We start from the raw sequence: 21655 nt of genomic DNA, 5'->3' as shown, positions 1-21655 counted from the left end.
TGGGGAAGGAAGATCTCTGCCTGTCTCTCCACTAGTGCAGTCTGACCTGTCAAGACTCTTCTCGCCCCGCACCCCCGCCCCCACCCTTTCCCTCTGGAAAATGGTCTGGACGCCAAGTCTGGCAGGATGGGCCATTGTTGACCCCCCATCGTGGCCCCTGGCGTTTGGACGTACATGTGAGGGCTGCACAGACTGTGTGCATCGCCCCGGGCCAGCGGGGGCTCAGGGAGGGCTGACCGCCGGCTTAGCCCTTCCTGTGCTCCCGCAGCCCTGCCGCACTCATCCTAGCTCCTCCCCAGGCCAGCAGGATGTTCCTTCAGCCCACACCCCTACCCCGAGCAAGCGCCTGTTGGAGTGCATCACAAGTTCGCTGCCTTCGCTGGCAGGGAAGGGCGGGCTCAGGGAGTCTGCGCAGTGCTGCCCCGAGCCGGGTCCCACGCGGCACCCGGCTGGGAGCTCCCAGCAGCGGGGCGTGGGGCCTCTGCGCCCCCGGGGCGCCCAGGCTTGGCTGTGAGGGGCAGGCTGACTGTGGAAGAAGGCCCACTTTTCCCTTTCGCTTTTGTCTAGCACCACCGTTTTGTGTGGTTCTCCCCTTCCTTGTGATTTCGTGCAGGGGGCCTTCCGAGTCAAGCGCCTGCCGAGGGCCGTGGGTGGGGCGCAGCTTTGGATTGGCTCAGCTTGGCGCCTGCGTCTGCCGGGAGCCCTGCGCCCCGGCCCTGAGGCGGGCGGCCTGGTGGCCCCTGGGGAGGCCCGGCGACTCCTAGATGACTTCACTATCAGTGTCAGTTTTCTGTTACCTTCACCCGCAAGTTTGACACGTCATCTTTTCTTGTGCTCAGTCGAGACTTTATTTTGATCGTATCCATTCAGTTCCAGTGGCCCCATCATGCCCCCCTCCCCCCCAAAAAAAAACCACACCCTAAATCCAATTTGGCAAAGGACTCCACTGTCAGGTGAAGGAAATGGTTCAGATTTCCAGACTATTTGATTTCTGGGTGGCGTCTCAGGTGGGTCTGTGTATCAGTCTTAGAGCTTCCGGCCCCCCCAACCCCGGCCCGGCCCCAGCCCACCCCCCCACCCCCCGACCAGCCAGGACCCCTTACTGCGCTTTACACTTGCCAGCTTTGTTCCCATCTAGTGACATGAGCTCCTGATGGTGGTGGTGAGTGTGAGAGTCACGTTTCTGTTGTCTTTTCTCTTGCTTGGTTGGGGCTGCGGTGAGAGTGTCTCTGAGGCATACTTTCCCGCCTCTCTTACACTAGGATCTGCACACCTCCTCTCAAACACTCTTCTGAGCACGCTCAGCGGGAAGGTTTGTCCACACCTATTAATCCTCTCTCCGTGTCCAGCTTCCTGTTAGTACCAGCTGGTTTGCATGTCTTTGCTTGTTCAGATGAAACAGTTCAAGAAACAAACTCATATCCAACTCTCGAGAAATGTCTTTTTTTGTACACTTTCGTTTTCGATTTTTTTTTTTTATTATTATTAGTTACGACTCCAAAACACCTGTTGTCCAGTAAAACATTTCACACCCCCTGCCTGTTCTTAGACTGTATGTTCTGTGGGACTGAACTAAATGCATGCACTGTAGTAGACGTCCTGGTAGCTGTAGCCGTAGTTGTAGAACATGCATTGTTGAGTTGATGTTACAGGGCCTCGGACGGCTCGGCACAGCACGACTGTCTGCAGGATAGATAGCCTGGGGGCCAGGGAGAGAAGGGGCTCCATATTTTCAATGTTGCCAAAGGGCTTGGATCCATGTTCTCGCCATCCACCACCACCACCTCCCCTCACACTCCCTGCTCCCCCAATCCAGAATTGGGTCACCACCCTCAGCTGTAACCTTCCCAACGGAGATCTCTCTCGATAGTGTCCAACTGTAGCGAACGAGGATAGAATCCAGGTTGCAAGGAGTCTTACAGTTCTTCTTTGTCCTTGTCTTCTTCATGGTTCTTGAATAGATCAGGTCTTTCCTCACTTCGAAAGGTCTAACAGCCGGGCTTCTCCAAGCCCACTACTCTTATTAGAGTCCTTTGCCAGCTCACCTTCAGGGACACAGGTTCATGTGGCAGCCCTATCTGCATGGCCAGAGGGGAAATGAAATATGGTATGGAGAGGGATTCGGACCTTGAGATCCTCGGTCTGCAGATGAGGGGGTACGTTTGGTCCTGGTGAAGGTTGGCATTTGTCCTTCTGGTTGGTGAAGGTAAAGGGAGAAGGGGGTGCAGGGCAGGTGGGGTGAGAGAGGTGACATTCCTGGTATGGAGGTTATTGGCACAGCTTCATGAGGAGGGGAGGGAGGGAACCAGTAACATCCAAAGAGGAGGCCGTGGTTTGCTTCCAACTCCCCAGGAAGACTTCCCAGTCCTGCAGCCTCTGCCCTGGGCTCAGAGCGTGTGCAGTCAGCCAGCTCCAGGCACAGTGTGTGCCCTCCATTTGTGGTGACGAGTCATAATGCAGGGCAGAGGTCTCTTGGAGCTTTGGGAGATGACCCTAACCTTTGGAAGTTGATGGAAGCAGTAGCTGCCGCCCAGGACCCGCTCCTAAAGCCAGGCTGATCGGTGGCTCTGACCCAACACTGCAGGACGTGGAGGTGGGATCTGAACCTTCGCGGTGCAAGTCACCTATTATCAGGGAGACAGAGCCCCGAAGTCCCCCAAAAGTGTGAAGTAACAATGCAAAATGGTAGCCTGTGGAATGTGGCCCGGGGGGGTGGACCAGCACTGAATGTGAGAGCAGGCGGGTAGCCCAGATTGAGGGCCCCCTGGGGCCTGGTCCCTGGTCCCTGAGGCCCAGGAAGGGAGATCTGGGAGGCAACAGCCTTCCGACCCAGGCTTCACAGGGATAGAGGTGGGCCAGGGCAGAGGGCAATGGCCGGAGCTGGCAGGCTTCGGGGCTGCCAACGCTGCAGACTGACCCAGAATGGGGAGCAGGATTAACGGGTGGGGACAGAAGGAAGAGAGAGCAGAGAAGTCTCCCCCCAACCCCACCTAAAGCTGGGCCTGGCTCTGCTGGGAAAATGGCTTTGCTGCCCTGCAGCTGGACATCCTGAGTTTGCATTCTAGGAGGTCACGTGAGCGAGACTAACATGCAAGTCCTGGGGACAGAATAAATAGTTGACCTTGAACCGTAAAATGAACTCTGGGGAGGAGAGTAGGTCCCAGGCCTGCCCTGATTTTATCTTGGGATATTCTTCCACGTCCCCAGTGGACTCCTCTGCCTCCTATGCGTTCGGGGCTGGGGGTGTTCTCACACGCCTCCAGCTGCTGGCGGGATCTGGGTTCTGTGTGCGCCAGATATGGCATGAGCCTCAGAGTTCCCTGGTCTTGCTTTCAACAAGCCTGTTTTGAAGGTTTGCTTTATGCAGGCACCGGGGCAGGTAAAGGCGCGTGATACTTCTTGCCTTCAGTGGTCTGAGCATCTAGATCCCTCCCCCAGAAAGCCCTTATTTCCCATGATGCGTTGTTTCTGGCACTGTCAGCTCCTTTTTAAAAAGGAAAATGGACCTTTATTTTTGAAGATGGCTTTCCTGGGCCTCCGTCAGCAGGATCCGATGTCCGGGAAGGGGGTGAGGATGGGGGGTTGCAGCGCAGGCAGGCATCTCTCCTTTCCTGCCCAGCCTGCCTTGTGCTAGCAGCAAGCATCCTCTGGGGGTTGTGACCTCAAGATGGCCCATCTGTGGGGAGGGTCCTGGGGCCACCCTCTCCCTGGAACAGAGCCAGCGCCTAGGAAAGGGGGAGAGAATCTGGGACCCCATTAGGACCAACTGCTGCAGCCAGCCAGACTTACTCGCAAGACCTTCCCTGAACAGACATCTCCCAGTCACTGCCTTGTGCTCTGGGCACCAGGCCCTCGTTTCTCAGTTCATCATTAACAGTCTCCATTTCTGGGAGAGCCAGGACTCTGCCCATAAAGAGTCCAGCATTGGATTTCAGTAACCCCAGTGAATTTATAATAATGTGCAGAGCTGCCCGCCTCTAACCTCAGCTTCATTCATTTTCCAAGGGCTTTCGGACCAACTCTGTTGAGGATAAAATACATCAGCTCTAATCAATAATTTTGTAATAGAAATACCAGGCACTTGATAAATCAACTCTGGCGCAATTAGTGACTAGCCTCGAAGCCCAGATCTAAGTATAAGTTAATCCTAAAGTGAATGGAGTGGGAGCATATTAATGGTCTTTTAAATTAGCGGAATTATTTTCAGCGGGTGACACACCCGTGCCTGCCCCCCTGAGCAGGTTGACCCCTCCCATGCTGGCTCGGGAGGAGGGGTGGGAAGAATGATGCCCCTGAGCACTCTGTAACAACACATAGAGCCCAATGGATGGCGTCTAAGGAGCCCCTTCCTGGTACTCCGGGCTGGGTGATGGAGGCGCTGCAGGGTCTGGGGAGCCCCAAAAGTTGGTGAACCCATGTGCTGGTGAGAAGAATCGATGGAGCACCTGCCTGGGTGCAGCATGGTTCCCGGTGCTCCTGCAGAGCTTAGAGCGCACGTCTGTACCACAGCCACTCCATCACATGGGCAGGAAAGCGGAAGATTCTGGCCCAGTTTCACACGTTTGCTTTTATGAGAAAGCTGGGCTACAGAATGGTTCCATGACTTATCCAAGGTCACACAGCTGGTTACCTGGTTAGCGAGGCTTTGGTCAAGGGTAGAGAACCCTGAACTTGAACCCAGGTCTTTGGGCGCCTTTAAGCAGCCCTGTGGAGGAACCGTGTTTGTTCATGAAAGACTCATCTGCTTTCTGAACACCCTGTGCCTGCAGGAATGTCCTGGGAAAGCCCCACAGCCTCGGCTGCCGGCTCCGTGTCAGGACCTCATGGGCCAACCTTTCAGATGTAGATTTCAGAACCAGACCCCGGGCACATCTGCCGTGGATTTAAATCGGCAGATATTTATTAAGTGTTTAACAGCCATAATTATTATTATATGTGACAGGCATCATCCTGGGCCTTGATTCAAGGTGCTTTGAGCTATCTCAGAAAACCCGGCTTAGAGCAGTTAAATATTATAGAGGATTTATTGGCCGACATTCTGGAAGCTCCGTGGAAGAGTGAGCTTCCTGTGTGGACTGTTCAAGGCTTTTTCTGCAGTTGTCTTAGTTTCGCCCTCCCTCTCCTTTAGGTATTGTCTTTTCATTGGTTTCCTATGATAGCAACATGGTAGCCACGGTTTCCTGCTTCATTGTACCCTCCTGGTCTAGAAGAAGAGGGGGTCAAATGGTCCCGATTTCTAGCAAAAGTAGAACTTTGTGCTCTTTGGCTAAGACCTGGGTTACATGAACCAGTCACTGAGGGTGGGATCCGACCCTCTGAAGAGCTCTGACGCAGCACGAGAAGGATGGATTTCCACAGGGAAATCGGGGTGCTGACAAAAGGGGGCACACAAGAATGATGCTGGAGAGACAAGCAGTGGATGCCCTTCGCAGCCCTGGAAGCTGCTAGATGAATACAGAGCACAGCCTCTGCCCTAGAGGCTCTTCCAGCCTAGCCTGGAGACTAACGTGTGCTTATAATACAAGGCTTAAGCCCAGAAAAGAAGGCACACAGAGGAGAAAGTGATTAGCTTTGGGGGGAAGACAAGGAAGGTTTTACAGGGCAGTGAGTGTCCCTACTTTTAAAGGACAAATAGGAGCTCCCCAGGGAGCGTAGGGAAAGCAGCTAATGCATAGCCACCAGAACAGCAGTGTTTCTGAAGTCCTGCAAACCCTTGGCTCTGGCTGGAAAGTGCTAACGAGCCCAGATTCACCTGGGTAACTGGGAGCCTCAGCAAGGCCTGAAACCAAGAAGTGACTTCAGATTTCTATATTAGACAAGCCTGAGAGCAGGGTGGATTAGAGAGACGAGACAGAAAGCAAAAGGGCAAGTGACAAACCATGAAATTGTAAACACTCCATAAATGTTCATATATAGGGCCCAATAAGAGATGCTGTGCACCTTTCACTCTTACCATTAGCTGATTAACTCCAAGCTGAACATCACGCTGATTGGGGGACAGTGGGAGGCTGCCTAATGGGAAGCAGGGGTATAGTTAGATTCAGGCTAGAGTCTGGGAGAGGCAGACCTTGAAAGCCAGACTGCTATAGTCATATTGGTGGGAGAGAAGAGTTCATATTCTTTATGGCAGTGGAGCTCACTAAGGACAGAACTAACAAAGGGAGGTCAACCTGGCAGAGGCCCCACGGAGCCCAGCCTGACGCCTGGCCCTTGCGGCTGCGCTTTGTGACCTGGAGGAAGGCGAGGAGAGCAAGGCAGACCCTGCAGGGATTCTCCTTGGCTTCTGCCAACAAGTTCCTGTTCATCCCCTGTGTGGGACTACTGCCCCTGTCCTTTCTGCCAGCCCATTTCCCTCTTTCCTCATCTTTGCTCCCTCTGTTCAAATCTGCTTCAGAACACCAGAAAGCCACACGTGATTAACCTTCCCTGGGGTGCCCTCCTCAATGAAAGGCAGAATTTTGAGTCTTCAGAAGGTGTTTTGCATGTTGTCTCAGAGTGGTGCCTGCCTTCTCCTACCATATCAACCCTCCAAGGAGGCAGTCAGCCTCATTCTTACTGCAGATGAGTAATTACCATGCAATTAGAGAAAGCAGAAAACAAAGGGGCCCTTTGTTCCTGGATGCTCATTAATAAATAAAAAGGTCTCCTCTTCCCATCCTGGGATCCTGCACCAGGGGATATGGGCAAATTATGCTTTTCAACAGCTGTGATTGGCTGTTGGATGAGAGAGCCATTCTCGATCTATCAGGATGAGTGGAGCCACAGCACAGTCCGCTCTATGGTGTGGACAGGAGAGTCATCTCAGAATTCAAACCCACCTGAGAGGTCTCTTAAGGGAAGGATATCTTGCAAGTGGTTGGTAGAATGCTAGAGACACTTCCCAGCCAATTTTAATAAAATATAGGTAATATGTTAATAATACCCCACATTTATTATGAATTAGTCATGTACTGTGCTAAGTCCACCTCCCTTATCCCATTTAATTCTCATAGGCCTATGAAATGGGTGCTGTTATTCCCATTTCCATTTTTAAGGTTTAAAAACTGTGTCTTAGCACCAGTCAGGTGGCAGAGACAGGATTTGAGCCTAGGTCTGTCTCATCACACCTGTGCTCTGGACTAGTGTCAGCACCCGTGGTACCAGTCCTGCCATACCTGCAAAGCACTGTGCCTTTGAAACATACAAAAACAAATCCCCCCTGTTGCCATCAAATCAATTCTCCGTATCCCTAGGGGAGGAGGGAACCCGAAGTCATTTTCAGGAGGCATTATATGTACTTTTTGCACCTGCCTCTGACATTGCAATCTTAACATCATGGTTGTCTGGCTTTAGCTGACATTTCCGACCTGGCTTCTGGTCTCTGAAATCTTTGCAGACCAAAGGTACACAGAGGCCTAGAGGAGGCGTGGTCCTGTAAGAATGAGCCAACCTGAAGATAATTATTTGAAAGGAGGCTTTAGCTAAAACAGAACTGAAGGAAGTTAGCCACTGCCCGAAGGAAACTAAGCAGTGGAGCAGGGCTGGGCGTCTTTGGGCAAGACAGACTTCTCCGTAGGGATCAATCAACATCCCTTCCTGCGAGCTGGGAAGACTGCATCTGGAAGGTCGCTGGGTAGACCAGCCCAGCCCTAAGGCTGGGAGGAGATTGGCTGTCCAGTTGCTGGGGCTTTGTCTTAAGCCAATGGCCGGGAGGGGCGGGGCCGGAGGCCGGATCAGCGGGCTTTTCGGCCAATCATCCTGCAGGGAGGCTGGCCCTCAGTACCATGGCAACAACGAGCAGGGGCTCATTTGTTTTGTAGATGAGTAATTACTACGCAATTAGAGCTAAAAATAAAGGGGCCTTTTGTTCCTGGTTACTTATTAATATTAATAAAATGATCTGTCCAGGTCTGTGGTAAACAATACAAACCTGTGTGCCTGTGGAATAGCCCACTGTGGGAGGGCAAGGCTGCAGAGCCCCACTCTCCCCTCTTTCTGGAAGTTATTTCTGACCGTAACCTGCAGAGAGTTGGCTTTCCCGGTCTTGAGGGGAAGAGGATATGCTCAGCCTTCAACACACGGGACCCAGAATGCCCTCGAGTCAGGACTGACCCAGACAGAAGAGTCTGGTAACGTCTACCCAGCCTCCAGAGAAAAGACCCAAAGCACAGCAGCAAAACCAGAGAACACGGACCTCTGTTGGAAGAAACCTCTCACCCAATTTTGCTACCTGTCCTTGGCCATGTCATTTTACTTTTCTGGGTCTAGGTTGTTCAGCTCCAGGTACATAAGAGTTTCTAAACCTTCCATTGAGGTAGCTCCTGAGATTTCAGTGTCTCCCCTCCCACCTGGCTTAAAGAGAAACAAGACTTGGGAATGGCTTGCTGTAAGGTTATGTGGTTTTTCAAGGGTTGACCCCACAGCTTCTGGCTTCCTGTGTCTGGCCTTGGAGATAGAAAGAGCTCAAAGGCATGCATCTCCCTTATATCCCTTCCCCTTCCTAGGGAACAGGTTGCCTTGTGGATTAATCAGATAAGGATGATAAGAGGCTTAAAAAAAAAGAGAGTCGAGGAGGAAGAGCAGGGAAGACTTGGTTTGCATCTGGCTTCTGCCAATGACAAGCTGCTTGATTTAGGGGCAGAGGATTTCAGACTGTTGGGTTCTTGGGCACCACTCAGCTCTATAGCTCTATATTGCTGCTGTTTCCAAAGCTCTGGATCCCTTATCATTGGGAACAAAAGGGATGACAGTGATAATACCTTGAGATCTGAGAGAAGTGACTGGAGAGAAAGCCAGGGGTTTCCAAGTGATGCATCAACTGGTAGGGAATAATTTGAAACATCAGTCATGCCTTTTTTTTTTTTTTTTTTTTTGATGTACAAAGGCATTGAGAGGGATAGAAATATTTCCAGAATTGTGTATTATTTTTTTAAAAAACTTATAGTCGAGATTTTCATCTTTGCGTGTGGTTGATTAACCCTTTAGGGTGTGGCACTTTGGATGATATTAATTAATAAAGGTAGACCTGTTAATAGCTACCATTGATGAGCTGTGAAATGGGGGTGAACACAGTGGTTCTTGAACCTGGCTACATGTTAGAATCACCTGGGGAGTTTTTAAAACTCCTAGTGTTCAGACCACACTGTGGATCCATCAAATCAGAATCTACCGAGGAACTGGGTGTGTCAACAGTACTTAAATCTCCCCAGGCAAGTCCAGTGTGTAATCATGGACTCAGATACCACAAGGTTCTTCCAGATATAGAGACTCACACAATGTCTGGGATTCGTCATCAGAATCCCTACCTTCAGAAACAGATCAGCAGAGCCACAAGCCAGACGGTTCACCCCAGCCTCCTCTAAGGACAGAGATCATGAGCCTGCAGCCTTGGAGCTCAGGCCTCTCCTGCCCACCACTGGCCCTCCCAGCAGGGCCAGGAGATCCACCCCTCCCAGACAGGCTGAAAGGGTCTGTGTCCTCATAGATGGATTCTCCTGCCTCCCCCAAGAATAGGCCTGTCCTAGCTGAGACTGAGAGCATGTACACGTAGAACCAGCTGCCCGGAGCAACCATAAACAGGGAAGCAGCCACCCTCCTTGACTGTCTGATGAATGGGGGCCTTTTGGTAAGGTCGGAGTTTGTTTGTTATTAAAGACCTAATTAGAAACATGAGAGGGAGCTGAATGGCGCCGTGCTTGGCTAATTAGTGACATGTATGCGCCCGCTTTGAACTTCAAGGACACAGAGCTATTAGCGCTTACATCAAAAATGGATTAAACTCCGGTGCCTTTACAATCGTTAAAGACGGGCTGCTCAAGTGGAAAGCCTTTTGTACAGGTCCTCAAGGGGTGCCCCTTGGGCATCCTCCCCACCCCACGCCTGGGTTTCTGGAACCACGAACAGTGAGTTTCCATGACATGGAATCAAGTAATAAACAGTGAAGGTGCTCACATCTGAGGGCTCCCCGAAGGTGGCCCTTACTAGACTAGAGTGGTCTTTGGGGACTAAGACCAACCCTCTGCTTGCGCTTTCTGGGTTGCACGGAAGGACTTCCTTTCTCTCTGATACACTCTGACGCCAGCTATACTGCATGCCGGCTTTGTGCCGGCTTTGTTCTGAGATGTGGTCCAGAGGAGGGTGGTCTGGTCCTCGGGAGAGAGGCTATCCCCTATCTGCTGTGGCAGGGCCATAAAGAGATGGCCCACCTCAGGGAGCCCCCGGTCTGATGGGGGAGACACCCCCACCACCAGGGAGCTCCCAGTTTGGAAAGGGCAGCAGGGCCCATGCCCTCAGGAACTGGCACTTCAGCACTGGAGATTTGATTCATCATCCTTGGTTTTGCAACCTCCTCAAAGCAAAGAAAGATCCAAATAAACAGAAGAAACCTTTGCAAACCACGGTGCCAGGAAGGACAACTGGGCAGTGTGATTCAGTCTAAAAGCAGCTGAGAGTTGCCCCGAAGTCCAAGTGAGTCAGTCTGAGACACTGTGAGACCCTGGACGCATCCCTGCATGGCCCCAGCTCCAAGTTTCCTTGTCTGAGACCCCAGGGCAATAAAGCCCATTTTACAAGTTGTTAGGAACGAGAACAAGACAGTTTTAAAACCCTTGCCAGTGCACCTGGAGGACTTCTCTGGTGGCTCAGATGGTAAAGAATCTGGCTACAACAAAGGAAACACAACCCAGGCCCAGGCCCACTCAGTGCTACTCCATCCCCAGAATTTACCCCTCATATGAGCAGATGGCAGTCAGCCACTAACCCCACGCCTCCTCCTTCCCAACCAACCCAGCCCAGTCCCTTGTAAGGAAGAGACATACCCAAGTCAAGGCTGATACTCAAAAAGTGTCAAGACAGAAAGAGAATGAGCTGTTTCCTGTTGAGGTTGTCCAGCAACATAAAGTACTGGCCATAAAGCCCTCCTTAGACGGGGTTCTGGGGGCTGTCTCCTCGCACTGATCTGAGTATCCAGATGTGAGTATCCAGATTCACTAGGAACTCAGGATGTGAGGGTTTTGGAGCTGGCCAGCAGTAAAGTTGTCTCTTTTGGAAATGTGGTTTGACCTGAAGCTTCGACCTTTCTACAAAACCGTGAGTCCTGAGTCTTAGGTTCCACTGTCCATCCATTCCCTACTTAAGATATGCCAGCACTAACCAGCAGACATCTGGGCCCCGCACAGTGGTCTGAAGCAGGCTAGGTGTTGAGTGTACAAGCCGAAACTGCAGTCTTCGAAGAGCGGCATCACTGAAACCAACATTGGGAATGTCTGTGACACTGACCCCCTGTGAGCCCAGGAGTGAGCTGACTCTCTCCACGTGTCTCGTGCAGTGTTTGCGACGAGCCAGGCATCTCCCATGTGTCAGGACATGCTGAGAGCAGGCTGAGCTTGTCCTTCCCGGCAATATATTGGTTTGTATAGGGAGACAGGAAGAAAGAAATATCATCACATAGCTCTCTCAATCCTCCCCTAGTTTTATTAAAGTGTGTCTTCTCCTTGCCTTCTGAAATAGCTTGAATTTCAGCAGAGCTTAAAAAAAAAAAAAAAGAAATGTCATATATAAAATTGATTGTCCCTGCATCTGGGTCCCTGCACCGATTTGATTTTCATTTAGTTTGTCACAGTTTTCCCAGGTTAGAGGTAATTGCTGGCCCTCTCTGTCTTCCTCTCCACCTTCAGGCTAGGCTCTGGGAGGGAAGTTTGAGCCGAGATCCCTGGGGCCCGGTGGCCGGGCAGACTGCTGGAGTGTGATTCCCCCTTGCTCTGCTGGAGACGAGCTGTGGTAGCTCACAACTGAGTGTTTCTCCTTCTTGATCAGAAGCAGGTTTAGCTCTTCAGGCCGACCTTCCCTGGCTGACCACCGGCATTAATTTACCGTGGGCACGACTTGCAGAGGGCACGGTGAGACTGCAGATTAGGGTCCCCAACTCTGTTTGCAGGGAAGCCTCAGCTGACCAGCTGGCATTCCTGAGAGGCTGGCTGTTCAGAGTCAGGTCTCAGCTTCTGAGAGCCGCCTGGCATTATGAAACCCAGCATCCACTGAGCCCCCCCTGGTGAATGGGAATCGGGCAGGTTGCTCTTGGTCTGGAGAACCCAGGGCCCCGTGAGAACCTGGAGAGCCCCCACCTTCTGCACACACACCCCTCCCAGAGGGTCCCTTGCTGACAAGAGACCAGTCTCTGCTGCTGTTGAGTTTTAATCCCGGCAGAGAGAAGAGTGGTGGTCGGAGGTGCAGTGACTCTGGTATCAGCCCATCAACAGAGCCCCTCTGCTCACTGCGTTCTCAGTCACTTTCTTTAAATCCTCTAAAACAAGCAGAACTCCCTACGATCTAGTGTGATACATTAACATGAAGAATACCACATGGGCTTATGCTCCAGGTCCTGCATTCTTCAGGAGCCTGGGGCTGGGAGCGGGCCCGTGACACCCAGCAGCCCAGTCTCCCTGCCCTCGCGCCTCATGCAGGCGCAGTAAGGTCTGCCAGGCAGCAGGTTACCTTCTGAGTTGGGCTGGGTGCAGGCGGGCCTGCCGCTGCACCTGCCTTGTCCTGAGCAGCACACACTGTCCCAGCAATGTGCTGGGGGCCATGAGGCCCCCTCCCGAGATGCAACCTGGCGGCCACAGATAATTCGTCAAGCAGGAGACTGAAATTGTCCTGAGGGCTGGCTCTGCCTTTTGGTGAAAAGTGAAAGCCACCAAACCAGGACCCGGGTCTGAGCCTGGGACTTGGTGGGCCCTGGCTTGTCTCAGATATAGCAACAGTTCTGTTAACAGTTCCTTTACTTGAATCAGTAATAATCCACTCTTCAGGCCTTAGAGCCAGAGATGCCCTCCCAGGGGTGCCCACCTCCAAGTCCTGGGCTCTAGCCTTCTGCCCTAGGTCCAGCGGCATCATGTTGGAAGTGTACAGAAGTATCGGGGCTTCCAACCTTTCCTAGACCAGCAGTGTGGCTCTCCTGTTCCTCACTGCCCTCTCCCACAACTTCCCCACCCTCAGTGACAAATTCCACTCTCAGCCCAGCTCCTTCTGACCACAGTCGGGCAGAACCACCTGCAGACTCGTACCCACCAGAAGGAAAGGTTTGCCGTAAACCCCCCAGATGCTTCCGAGCTTTGGGTCTTGCCCCTTCAGGTGAGGGTCTGAGCCTGCAGGACAGGCCTTCGAGAAGGACTCTGGGATGGCTTTCCTGGGCCAGCCATCCAGGTGTATTCCCTTGATAGGCGGGAAGTGCCTCCTTTTATCCGATGCAAAATGCCACCAACTGAAATTTAGATGCGTTTCCTCTTGTTGGCCTCCATGAGAGGTAGTGTCCTTGCTTTTCTGCCCATCCCCCCCATTCCCCAGAGTCTTTTCATCAGGTCCAAGGTGATTGAATGCATGGTGGATGAAACATCCTTTTGTGAATCACTTCCTGATTTGTTTGGCCAGTGAATTGTGCTATCCTATGTCAGGTTTTCCTAAACCTGTATACGCTAACCTGCCTTGTTGGGCTCTGCATAGACAACTGTTTCAAAAACGGGTGTATTTGTTCTAAACATGATGAGTTACAGGCATTCCTCTTTTGCATTTTCGCCTCAGCCCACTGAGAGTCAAGGCTGAGGAGGGCAGGACTCACGTGTCATAGATGAGGACTCTGGTGGGTGAGGGGCTGACACCCACCCAGGCAGGTAGCTGGGGATCAGGGCTGGGATCACACTGAGGTCTTCTGACTCCAAGTCCAGCGCTCCCTTTCTCTGCACCGTAGCTGCCTCCCTGAGCATACTGCTGCCTGGACCCAGAAAGCCCAGAGAATGCCTGGGGCACAGGGCAAGGAGAGACGCCTGCCCTGGATTAAACCGCTGCTGTGGACGCTACCCACAGCGGCCAGTGGAGAAGTGACCTTGCTCCCCCACCACGAGTCCCCAAACTGCTGCTTGGTGCAGAGCTTGCCCAAGGCCACTTAATGTTCACAGCTTCTGCTACAAAAATGCCAGAGTGTTTGCAAGACACTGTCCTCTTCTGGGATGGGACTTATAATGTCCTTTTTACATCTCAGCACTATTTATTCAGCAGTACCTACTGAGACCTCTTCCCCCCTCCCTCCACACGCACACAGATACACACACCCTAGCTGAGCAGCCTTGAGGGACGTCCCATTCCCTCTTCCTGACCTGACCCTGGCCTTGGGAGCATTTCTCCCCTTAAAATGAGCCTGGAGGTGACCTGCAAGGAGACAGCCCATTGAGAACTGATTCAGGATAACTAGCATGGAAAGCACCCTCAGGTCAGGGGCTCGAGTCATGCTTCTCCCGCCCCCACCTCCCTGCCTCTTCTCTCAAGGTCACAGCTTGGAGGGGAGGGGCTCCTCCTTCACTGTGTTGCCAGCTGGTGTGCAGGGTGAACATCCCCAAAGAGGAAGATCACCGTGTCCCTCTTGCCTTCCCACCATCAAACAGCACATGTTGGTGCCCCTCCCCTTTCCTTCTCAAACTGCTGAGCTGGGTAGTGCCCTCCCGGAGATGCATGGGTTCAGGACATAGGTTGGCTTGTTAACCCGCTTTCTGGAGCCCAGGTCCTCTGCCTACGGAGAAAGAGGGAATCATTGACTGAGGAGCCCAGTGACCCGGCTCCTCTACGCCCTCAGCCCTTGAGGATGCAGGTTCCACTGTCCAGAGAAAAAGGACCAGCCCAGAACCAAGGGCTCCTGGCCTGCCACCTGCATCCTAGGCGGGGAGCCAGGGCCCCATCTTTCAGCCCTGACTCGGGGGGTGTCTGCAGGGTGACGGAGCCAGGGCTCAGGTGTGACGAGGGCAAGTGTGTAACTGTGCAAGACTTAGGGTTTTAGAGCTGCATTGTAACACAGCGCCGCCTCCACAGTGATTCTGATGTCATTGGATGGAAGAGGATAGAAGGGGGAGGGGCGATGTAGGTGCAACTGGGAGACTCCCTTCAGGCCAGCTCTCCAGCTGCAGGCCTCCTGGGCTCACAGGATGGGGAGGCTAACAGGGGTGGGCCAAATACCACCAGCCCCCCGTCTTCTGAGCCTCCGGCGGGGCGTGTTTCTAGACAGCATCCTTCCGTGAGCATGCAGCCTCCTCTTTCCCAGGCTCCTTCCGCTGGCTGGGTTAGTCTCTGGGTGGCCATCGCCCTGCTGGGAGGAGCCAAGATGGAGCTCTCTCTCTCCTCCTTGGCTTCTAGATGAGCATGCTCACCCTGGGTCCTCATCTAGCCAGAGGAGAAAGAGGTCAGAAAGCCTTTACCTTCCACTGTGGCCCCACCTCCCACCCGTTACCCTGAAACAGAGCCGGCTGGTTACTCTATTGGTTCCTTGGTATAGGAGTGGGGTCAGCTGCCTGGGTGAACCGGGAGTCAGTGTCTGAGCTCTCTCTGCTTTCCCTGGCCTGGAAAAAGAAAGTGTGTGAGCCCGAGATAATGCTGTCTGTTGAATATCTCAGCTTGATTCTTGCTTCCGTGAGTGAGAAGGGCCAAATGTTATCTGCAAGTTTAATCTCCTGTATTCAAAAATCCTGTCCCCTCTCTCTGCCAGTGCACTCCCAAATCAGCCATTCACCTGCTGTGAGCCTCTGAAATTTTTTTTTTTTTCTCTCTCTTTAACCTGTGCTTTCCATCAGCCAGTTTCTTCCTTTCTTGGCACAGCTTCCTAGGGGCCTGACCTTGAAGCCTCCTGCCCCAGATGGCCTTCCCAGGAAGCAGCTTGACTTTTCTCTGCTGAGTTGGGAGCCCGGCCCTGCTTGGCTCGTTCTCCTTTGCAACTTTGCATCCTGTCTCAGTCTCCCACAGCCTAGCTGGGGTGCATCGTCGGTCTTTTTCCATCTCGGCGACTAGTCGGTAGCAATCAATCCAAGTTTGGCTCTTCAAGCCCCTCCCACCCCCCCCCCCCCACACACACACCCAGAGGTGAGGAGTTCCAGCCACAGGTGCCCAGGGCAAGGTCATGGTCCAGAGAAGATTTGCAGATGTTTTCCCTGCTACCACTGAGGGGAGATGGGCCCCGGGGCAGAGGGAAATGCCAAGGATAGGCAGGAGGGAGAAGGCTGTTGTGAGGAGCACCCCCTGGGATTCAAGGAAGTTCGTGGAACCCGTATTGTCTGGTTCTTCAAGATGGACGAGTTGTAGTCCAGAACTGGCCAGCCCCAGATTCACCTTGAACTTCAGAAGTCAATGAGAAATTACTTTTACAGTATAAAAAAATGGTTGTTTTTTGTTGTTGTTGTTCTATCATGGAAAATAAAAGATTTAAGCTGCTAAAGGGGACTGAAGAAGAGACACAGTTAACCTGGTTGACAAGCTGTGGTCCTCGCTGGGGCGGGAACGATGGAACTTGGGGAGAGTAGAGGTGGGGGGCCTGCGGCAGCGTCTCCTCACCCTGCCCCCTCCCCACCACCACTCCCTGAGGAACATGTGGGTGTGAAGTCTCGTCTCCTTGTAGCAAAGGTCCAGTCCTCGTTCTTCTTTCTGATAGTCTGGAGTCTATCTGAAGATAACTAGCAGAACACAGGCTTTTCGGTCAGATACGCTTTCGTGATAATTTGGTTCAGTCAGTATGCTCTGAATTCATACTTCTTTGTCTTTTTTTTTTTAAACAAAAGGAAAAAAAAAAGTTTAAATCCCCCCCTTTCCTTCTACTGCAGGAGGTGAGTGTGTGGGTGTCCTGTAGCATCATTGGCATTCACCAGCTTTGGCCCAGAGCCTCCAGATTCTCCATCCCCACCCCATCCCTCCCTCCATCCCCTGCTCTCCACCCCAAAAGGAAACTCTCTGCCACCATCATTACGGTTATGTTAAGATGCCCAAGTCTTCCATGACATATCCCATCCTCCGACCACGTTCAGTATTGACGACTTTCATTCAGGGATATAAACGGGAGGGGTGGGGAGGGAGGGAATAGCCAGTGGGGTGGGGGGAGTGGTGGGGGGAGGGAGAGCCGAAGATCTTTTTTGTCTTTTTTTTGTTGTCGTTTAAAACAAATTTGTCATTTAATGGATCCAAAAACAAGAAAAAAAGTGAAACCAAAAAATTCCCTCCCCAAAGATTTTTTTTTTTCCTGGACACAAATTGCTTTGTTTCCTGTCACGTTTTAATATCAATATTAACACAATGTGTAGTCTAAAACTAGTTCCTTTGTAGTTTGCATGGGATGTGAATGCTGTCTCAACGTGCCCAGATCTAGACAAGACTGCATGAGCATCAATTCAGATGTGGAAAAAAAAAAAAAAAAAAACCAACTCTCTCTCTCTCTCTCTTCCATATATCTCTCTATTTCTATTGTGATAATTTGGTGGGCAGTGAAGCACCCCGGTTGGTTGCCATACTGTGTTGAATGGTTGTTTTTTTTATTCTATCTCTTTTTGGAGCTCCAAGCTTCTTAGTAGTAGCCTGGGCTGAGTATTCTTGAGTCCCTGCTGATGTCTTCGCATGGCCTTGGTTGAGTGTTAGAAGTCGGGCCTCAGCTGTTCCTCCCGAGTGTCTGGCTTGTGGTGACCGGTGCATGCCTGGCTTCCGGCCTCATACCCAGCTCTATTCTCTGCACACCAGTCCTGAATAGCTACAGTGCTCAACCGAATTTTGGCGGGCCCGCTTCCCCGGCAGGCTCCAACCCGGCGCGGCCCGGAGGCTTCCCGGGGGCCAACAGCCCAGGACCCGTCGCTGACCTCTACGGCCCTGCCAGCCAGGACTCCGGAGTGGGGAATTACATAAGCGCCGCCAGCCCTCAGCCGGGCTCAGGCTTCGGCCACGGCATCGCCGTAAGTACCTCCCCGCCCCTGCCCTCCCGCCTGTCTCCTGCGGCCCGCTGGGGGGTGGTGTGCCAGGGAAGCCCCCGAGCCGGCAGGCCAGGAGCGGGCACCGGGTCCCCCGCCACACCCACGTCTGTCACCCCTGGCTGCAGCTTCTCCCGTTAGACGTTTCCAGAGCCTCTGTGTGCGGGCCACAGGTGGAGTGGAGGGAGTGTGGGCAGGTCACTCCTGGGTCACATTCAGCCCACTCAACCCTGAACCGCATGTACAAGCCATTGCATCCCTGGCTGCGAAACAAAAAGAAGTGTTCGTCCCTCGAAAGCTGGTGTGTGAGACTTTAAGGAAACAGGCTAAGGCAGCTGCTGGCTCGTAGTAGACCCCTGTGGTCAGCCCCTCTGCTTGATCCCGGCCTCCTGGAGATTCAGGGGGGCTGGGACCTTGGAGCTAGGACCCCGTCCCCGTAGGATGACAGCCTGAGTCAGTAGAGTCCTGCCTGGGGTCCTGGGGCAGCACTGGGGCCTGGGTCGTAGCATGGGGTGCAAGTCTCGTCCCAGGAGATTTCCTCTGCTAATGTTTCCTACAGTCTCCGGGTTCCAAGTAAGTTCCCCTTTGCATTCTTTAGCTCTGCCCGCCCCGAAGGCCAGGTGCATTTGACATTTGTAATGCTCTGTGGTTCTATAATCTGACTAATCCAGGCAATGGAAATTTGCTTAACAGATTTGCATGCTGTTTTCAGATTGTATTGTTCTTCCCCCTCGCGGTGTGTGTGAGCATGAATGTGCCTGAGCCCACTCGCTCGCTGTCCCTTCCATTGGGGAAACCGAAAATCAGCCAACCTCGCCATCTTGGAGACAGTTTGATTTTGAGCTAATAGGGAAGTGTCTGCTGTCCCAGGTCACATCCCTGTGGGAGAACCCTGCCTACCAGGCTGTGCTGGGGAGAACAAAGCAAGTGCAGACGATCAGGGCATCAGGGCAGCCAGTCTCTGCCCCTGGCATTGAAAGGTCGCCCCCGCAACCCACACACATGCACACACACACCATCTCACACATTCATACACCACACACACACACACACACGCCTTGCCTGGCCTGTGCAGTCCGGGTCCTTGTTGAATCCCACTCCAGAACCAGTATCACTTAGGCAGTAGTTTGGTGAGTTATACCCCCTCGGATCGGCTGTAACACCTAATCGAGAGCAGTAACTAGTCAACCTAGAGCTGCATCCGTTTCAGGGATCGTCTACCACTATGTCGGACACGGTCAGCACCCAGAAACACTGACCCTATCTGTTCATGAAAACCTGGGTCTCTGACCTGTGTGCTGTGATGGTTTCTGAAATAAGCAACGTCGAGTCACATTTGGTCTGCACGGGGCTGGCCTTCTCCCCAGCTGGAGCCGTCGGGGGCTGTCTGGGGCTCAGCGCAACAGTGCCCGCCATTGGTGGCACAAGCCCCCCTCTCCTCTCATCCACCTACTCCTGGGAATCTGGCTCTCAGTTTTCCTCTGGGTGAGCGGACAGGCCAGGGTGGGGAGTCAGGGCTTGGGAGGATGTCATCCTAGCCCCTCATGGCACGGTGTCTCAGAATTACATATTCATGCTGGCAACCACAGTCTAGTCCTAGCGATAATTTCCTTTCCCAGAATATGACAGTCTGTTCCCATGTATAGCGTGCTGATGACCTTAACAATTGTGCAATTTTAGGGACCTTTGATTGCAACGGCCTTTACAAATGGATACCACTGAGCAGGTGCTTCCGTTGCCACCCCACTCTGAGGTATTGCCTTTTCTGCCATGTGTCTCGCCCGCCAGGCGTGTCCGTACATGTATGCGCCCTGGGCATGCAAGTACGCACGGGCCCTGGTCCCATCGCGTCAACATCTCTCCCTCCTCTTTCTCCACCCCTTTCCGGGGGGGTGGGGGGCAACAAGATCCAGCCTTTTAATCTCTCATCCCTCCTCTGGCTTAAATCATGACCCCCATTTTTCTTCCACTATCTTTTTCTTTTCCTTTGATTCTTTCGATCCTTTTTCTCTATCTTTCCCACCTCTCATCTTTCTCTGTCTTGAAATACGATCAAAAGTGTGGGAAACTGGAAGGAGATGCTGTGCTGTGCCCGTCCCAGGGGGACAGAGGCAGAGAGACGTCAGACTTCTGCCAGGCTTGGGGGCGGAGTGTGCTAAGGGTTGCCAGGCCCTCTCAGCTCCCCAGAGCTCGCTGGGCTCGGCCAGTGGGGTTCATGCAGTGAGACAGCCAGACTCCATCTTTCAGTGAAAAGAAAACATTTTTGCCAGTAACTACTGAGTAATTATCCAGATTACTGCACGAAAAGCAAATTAAATTAACGACATCACCTGCGTTACATGGATTTGGATCCCTGCCAGTTTCCTAACCTTTTAAACTGAGCTCAAGTTAATTAAACATTTTTTAAATCACTTTGATGGGGATATGGAAGGGGTGGAGTGGAGGAGAGGGGAGGTTGGGGCCCTCAGTGAGGGAGCCTCTTTCCACATCCTCATTGAAGACGGGTATCCCTCATTCTCCGGAACTGCACCAGGAAGGGAGAGGGGGTTGTCTCGTGGAAGCGCAGCGTGACCCGTGTGAGCCAGCTGGTTTTGGGTCTTGAGACAAGAGTCTGCTTCTTCGGAAGAGAGAGTGCCACAGCTGAGGCCTGGGAGTGGATCCTGCTTGCAAAATCCCAGCTGGGACATGAGTACTTGTCCCTCTGGGAGAAGCAAGGCTGAGATGGATTTGCCACTTTGGTTTGCAGTCAGCAGGACGCCCCTCTTGTCAAGGGTTGCTCCAGGCCCCCGAGCCAGCCAGGACCCAGTATCGTGGGCCCAGCTGGGGAACCAGGTGGAGCCAAGCTCCGTACATCTCTTGGATTTCTCTAATATTGCTCTAAGGAATCACCTCGACTAACGCAACTACCTCTCTTAACCCAATAAGCCCCGTGTGTGAGTTCTCTTCACCCCCTTGCCTCCACTTCCCTTCCAGCACTGACCCAGCCATCGCTGGCCTGCCAGAGCCAGAGGCCACTAACGGTGTGAAGGAGAGCTACTCACAACTAATTCAGCTGGGCTTAGGGGTCCCAGCAAAGCTAGGCTCCTCTGAGAGCAAGGTGGGCTGATGGGCCCAAGAACGTGGGGGGCTGAAGGTGGCTCCAGCCCTTGTGGAGTCAGATGACACGGGGATCAGACAGCTGCCAGTGCCTCTTCCCTCCCTGCCGAAACAGCGGGCGGTGCAGGGCTCCCTGCCGCCTCCGGCCCCACCCTCCTCTGCAGAGCTTCCCTGCGGGTGGAGGGAGGTGAGGCTGCTCGCAGCCCAGCCTCCCGCATCCAGCTTTAGGACTCAGAAGGATGGAACAGACTAGAGAGTGGAGCTAACCACTCACCCCCTCCAAAATGATTAAGTGGGCCAGTTGAGTCACACGGCCACCGCAAAACACACACACAATCTGTGCCCAGCAGAGATGACCCTCAGCCCTTTAGCACCATCCGTGAAAGGAGGGGCCCTGGCTCCCAGTCAGTTCAGGGAGAATCAATCAACAAGTCTGTGAATCCCGGGCCTGTTCTCATTTCCTAGGACCAAAGCTGATTATTATTTGTTGTGTATGTTTTTACAAGCGTCCTGACCTTGAGTCTTTTGTATGTAATATGATTTTTTTAAGTAGAAATTTGCAGTTTTAATTATGGACAGTCCTTGACGGGCGTCTCCTAAAGACAGACACTTTTAAACATTTAGCTTTGAAAATAGACTCTTAACCAGAAAACGCAGCGCTAGTCACTCTGCAGTTCACCGTTCCAGCTGCAAACCCAGTGTGACCACATCTGCTGACCCCAGTTTCCACCATTGCCTCAAGAACTCTACCACAGTGTATCGAATCAGCAAATTAGCAAGCCAGCAAAATGAGCTACAGAGCTGCCCTCTTTCTCCCCAGCATC

The 21655-nt window shown here is 52.6% G+C and overlaps 1 protein-coding gene and 1 long non-coding RNA gene across 7 annotated transcripts in view; one reads left to right on the top strand and one right to left on the bottom strand.

Annotated features, from left to right (window-relative positions):
* Positions 1 to 21655, top strand: part of MSI2 (musashi RNA binding protein 2) — a 402629-nt gene that overhangs the window by 375616 nt on the left and 5358 nt on the right. For 3 of the 6 annotated variants that reach the window (XM_055577553.1, XM_055577548.1, XM_055577550.1), the window contains 2 exons: positions 17566 to 17720; positions 19416 to 19488. In XM_055577553.1, coding sequence (XP_055433528.1) covers positions 17566 to 17720; positions 19416 to 19457 — 197 coding nt within the window. In that variant the 3' untranslated portion in view covers positions 19458 to 19488. Of the gene's footprint in view, positions 1 to 17511; positions 17721 to 19415; positions 19489 to 21655 lie in introns of all 6 variants that reach the window. The other 3 variants (XM_055577552.1, XM_055577549.1, XM_055577551.1) reach the window with 2 other exon arrangements.
* Positions 19822 to 20859, bottom strand: LOC129649755 (uncharacterized). The gene is made up of 2 exons (XR_008713238.1): positions 20777 to 20859; positions 19822 to 19975 (listed from the first exon to the last, which is right to left on the bottom strand). It is a non-coding gene; the product is annotated as an uncharacterized LOC129649755 (long non-coding RNA).

Source organism: Bubalus kerabau, chromosome 4, assembly GCF_029407905.1.
Source record: "Bubalus kerabau isolate K-KA32 ecotype Philippines breed swamp buffalo chromosome 4, PCC_UOA_SB_1v2, whole genome shotgun sequence".
Lineage (NCBI taxonomy): Eukaryota > Metazoa > Chordata > Mammalia > Artiodactyla > Bovidae > Bubalus > Bubalus kerabau.
This window is presented reverse-complemented; position numbering and strand designations above follow the sequence as displayed.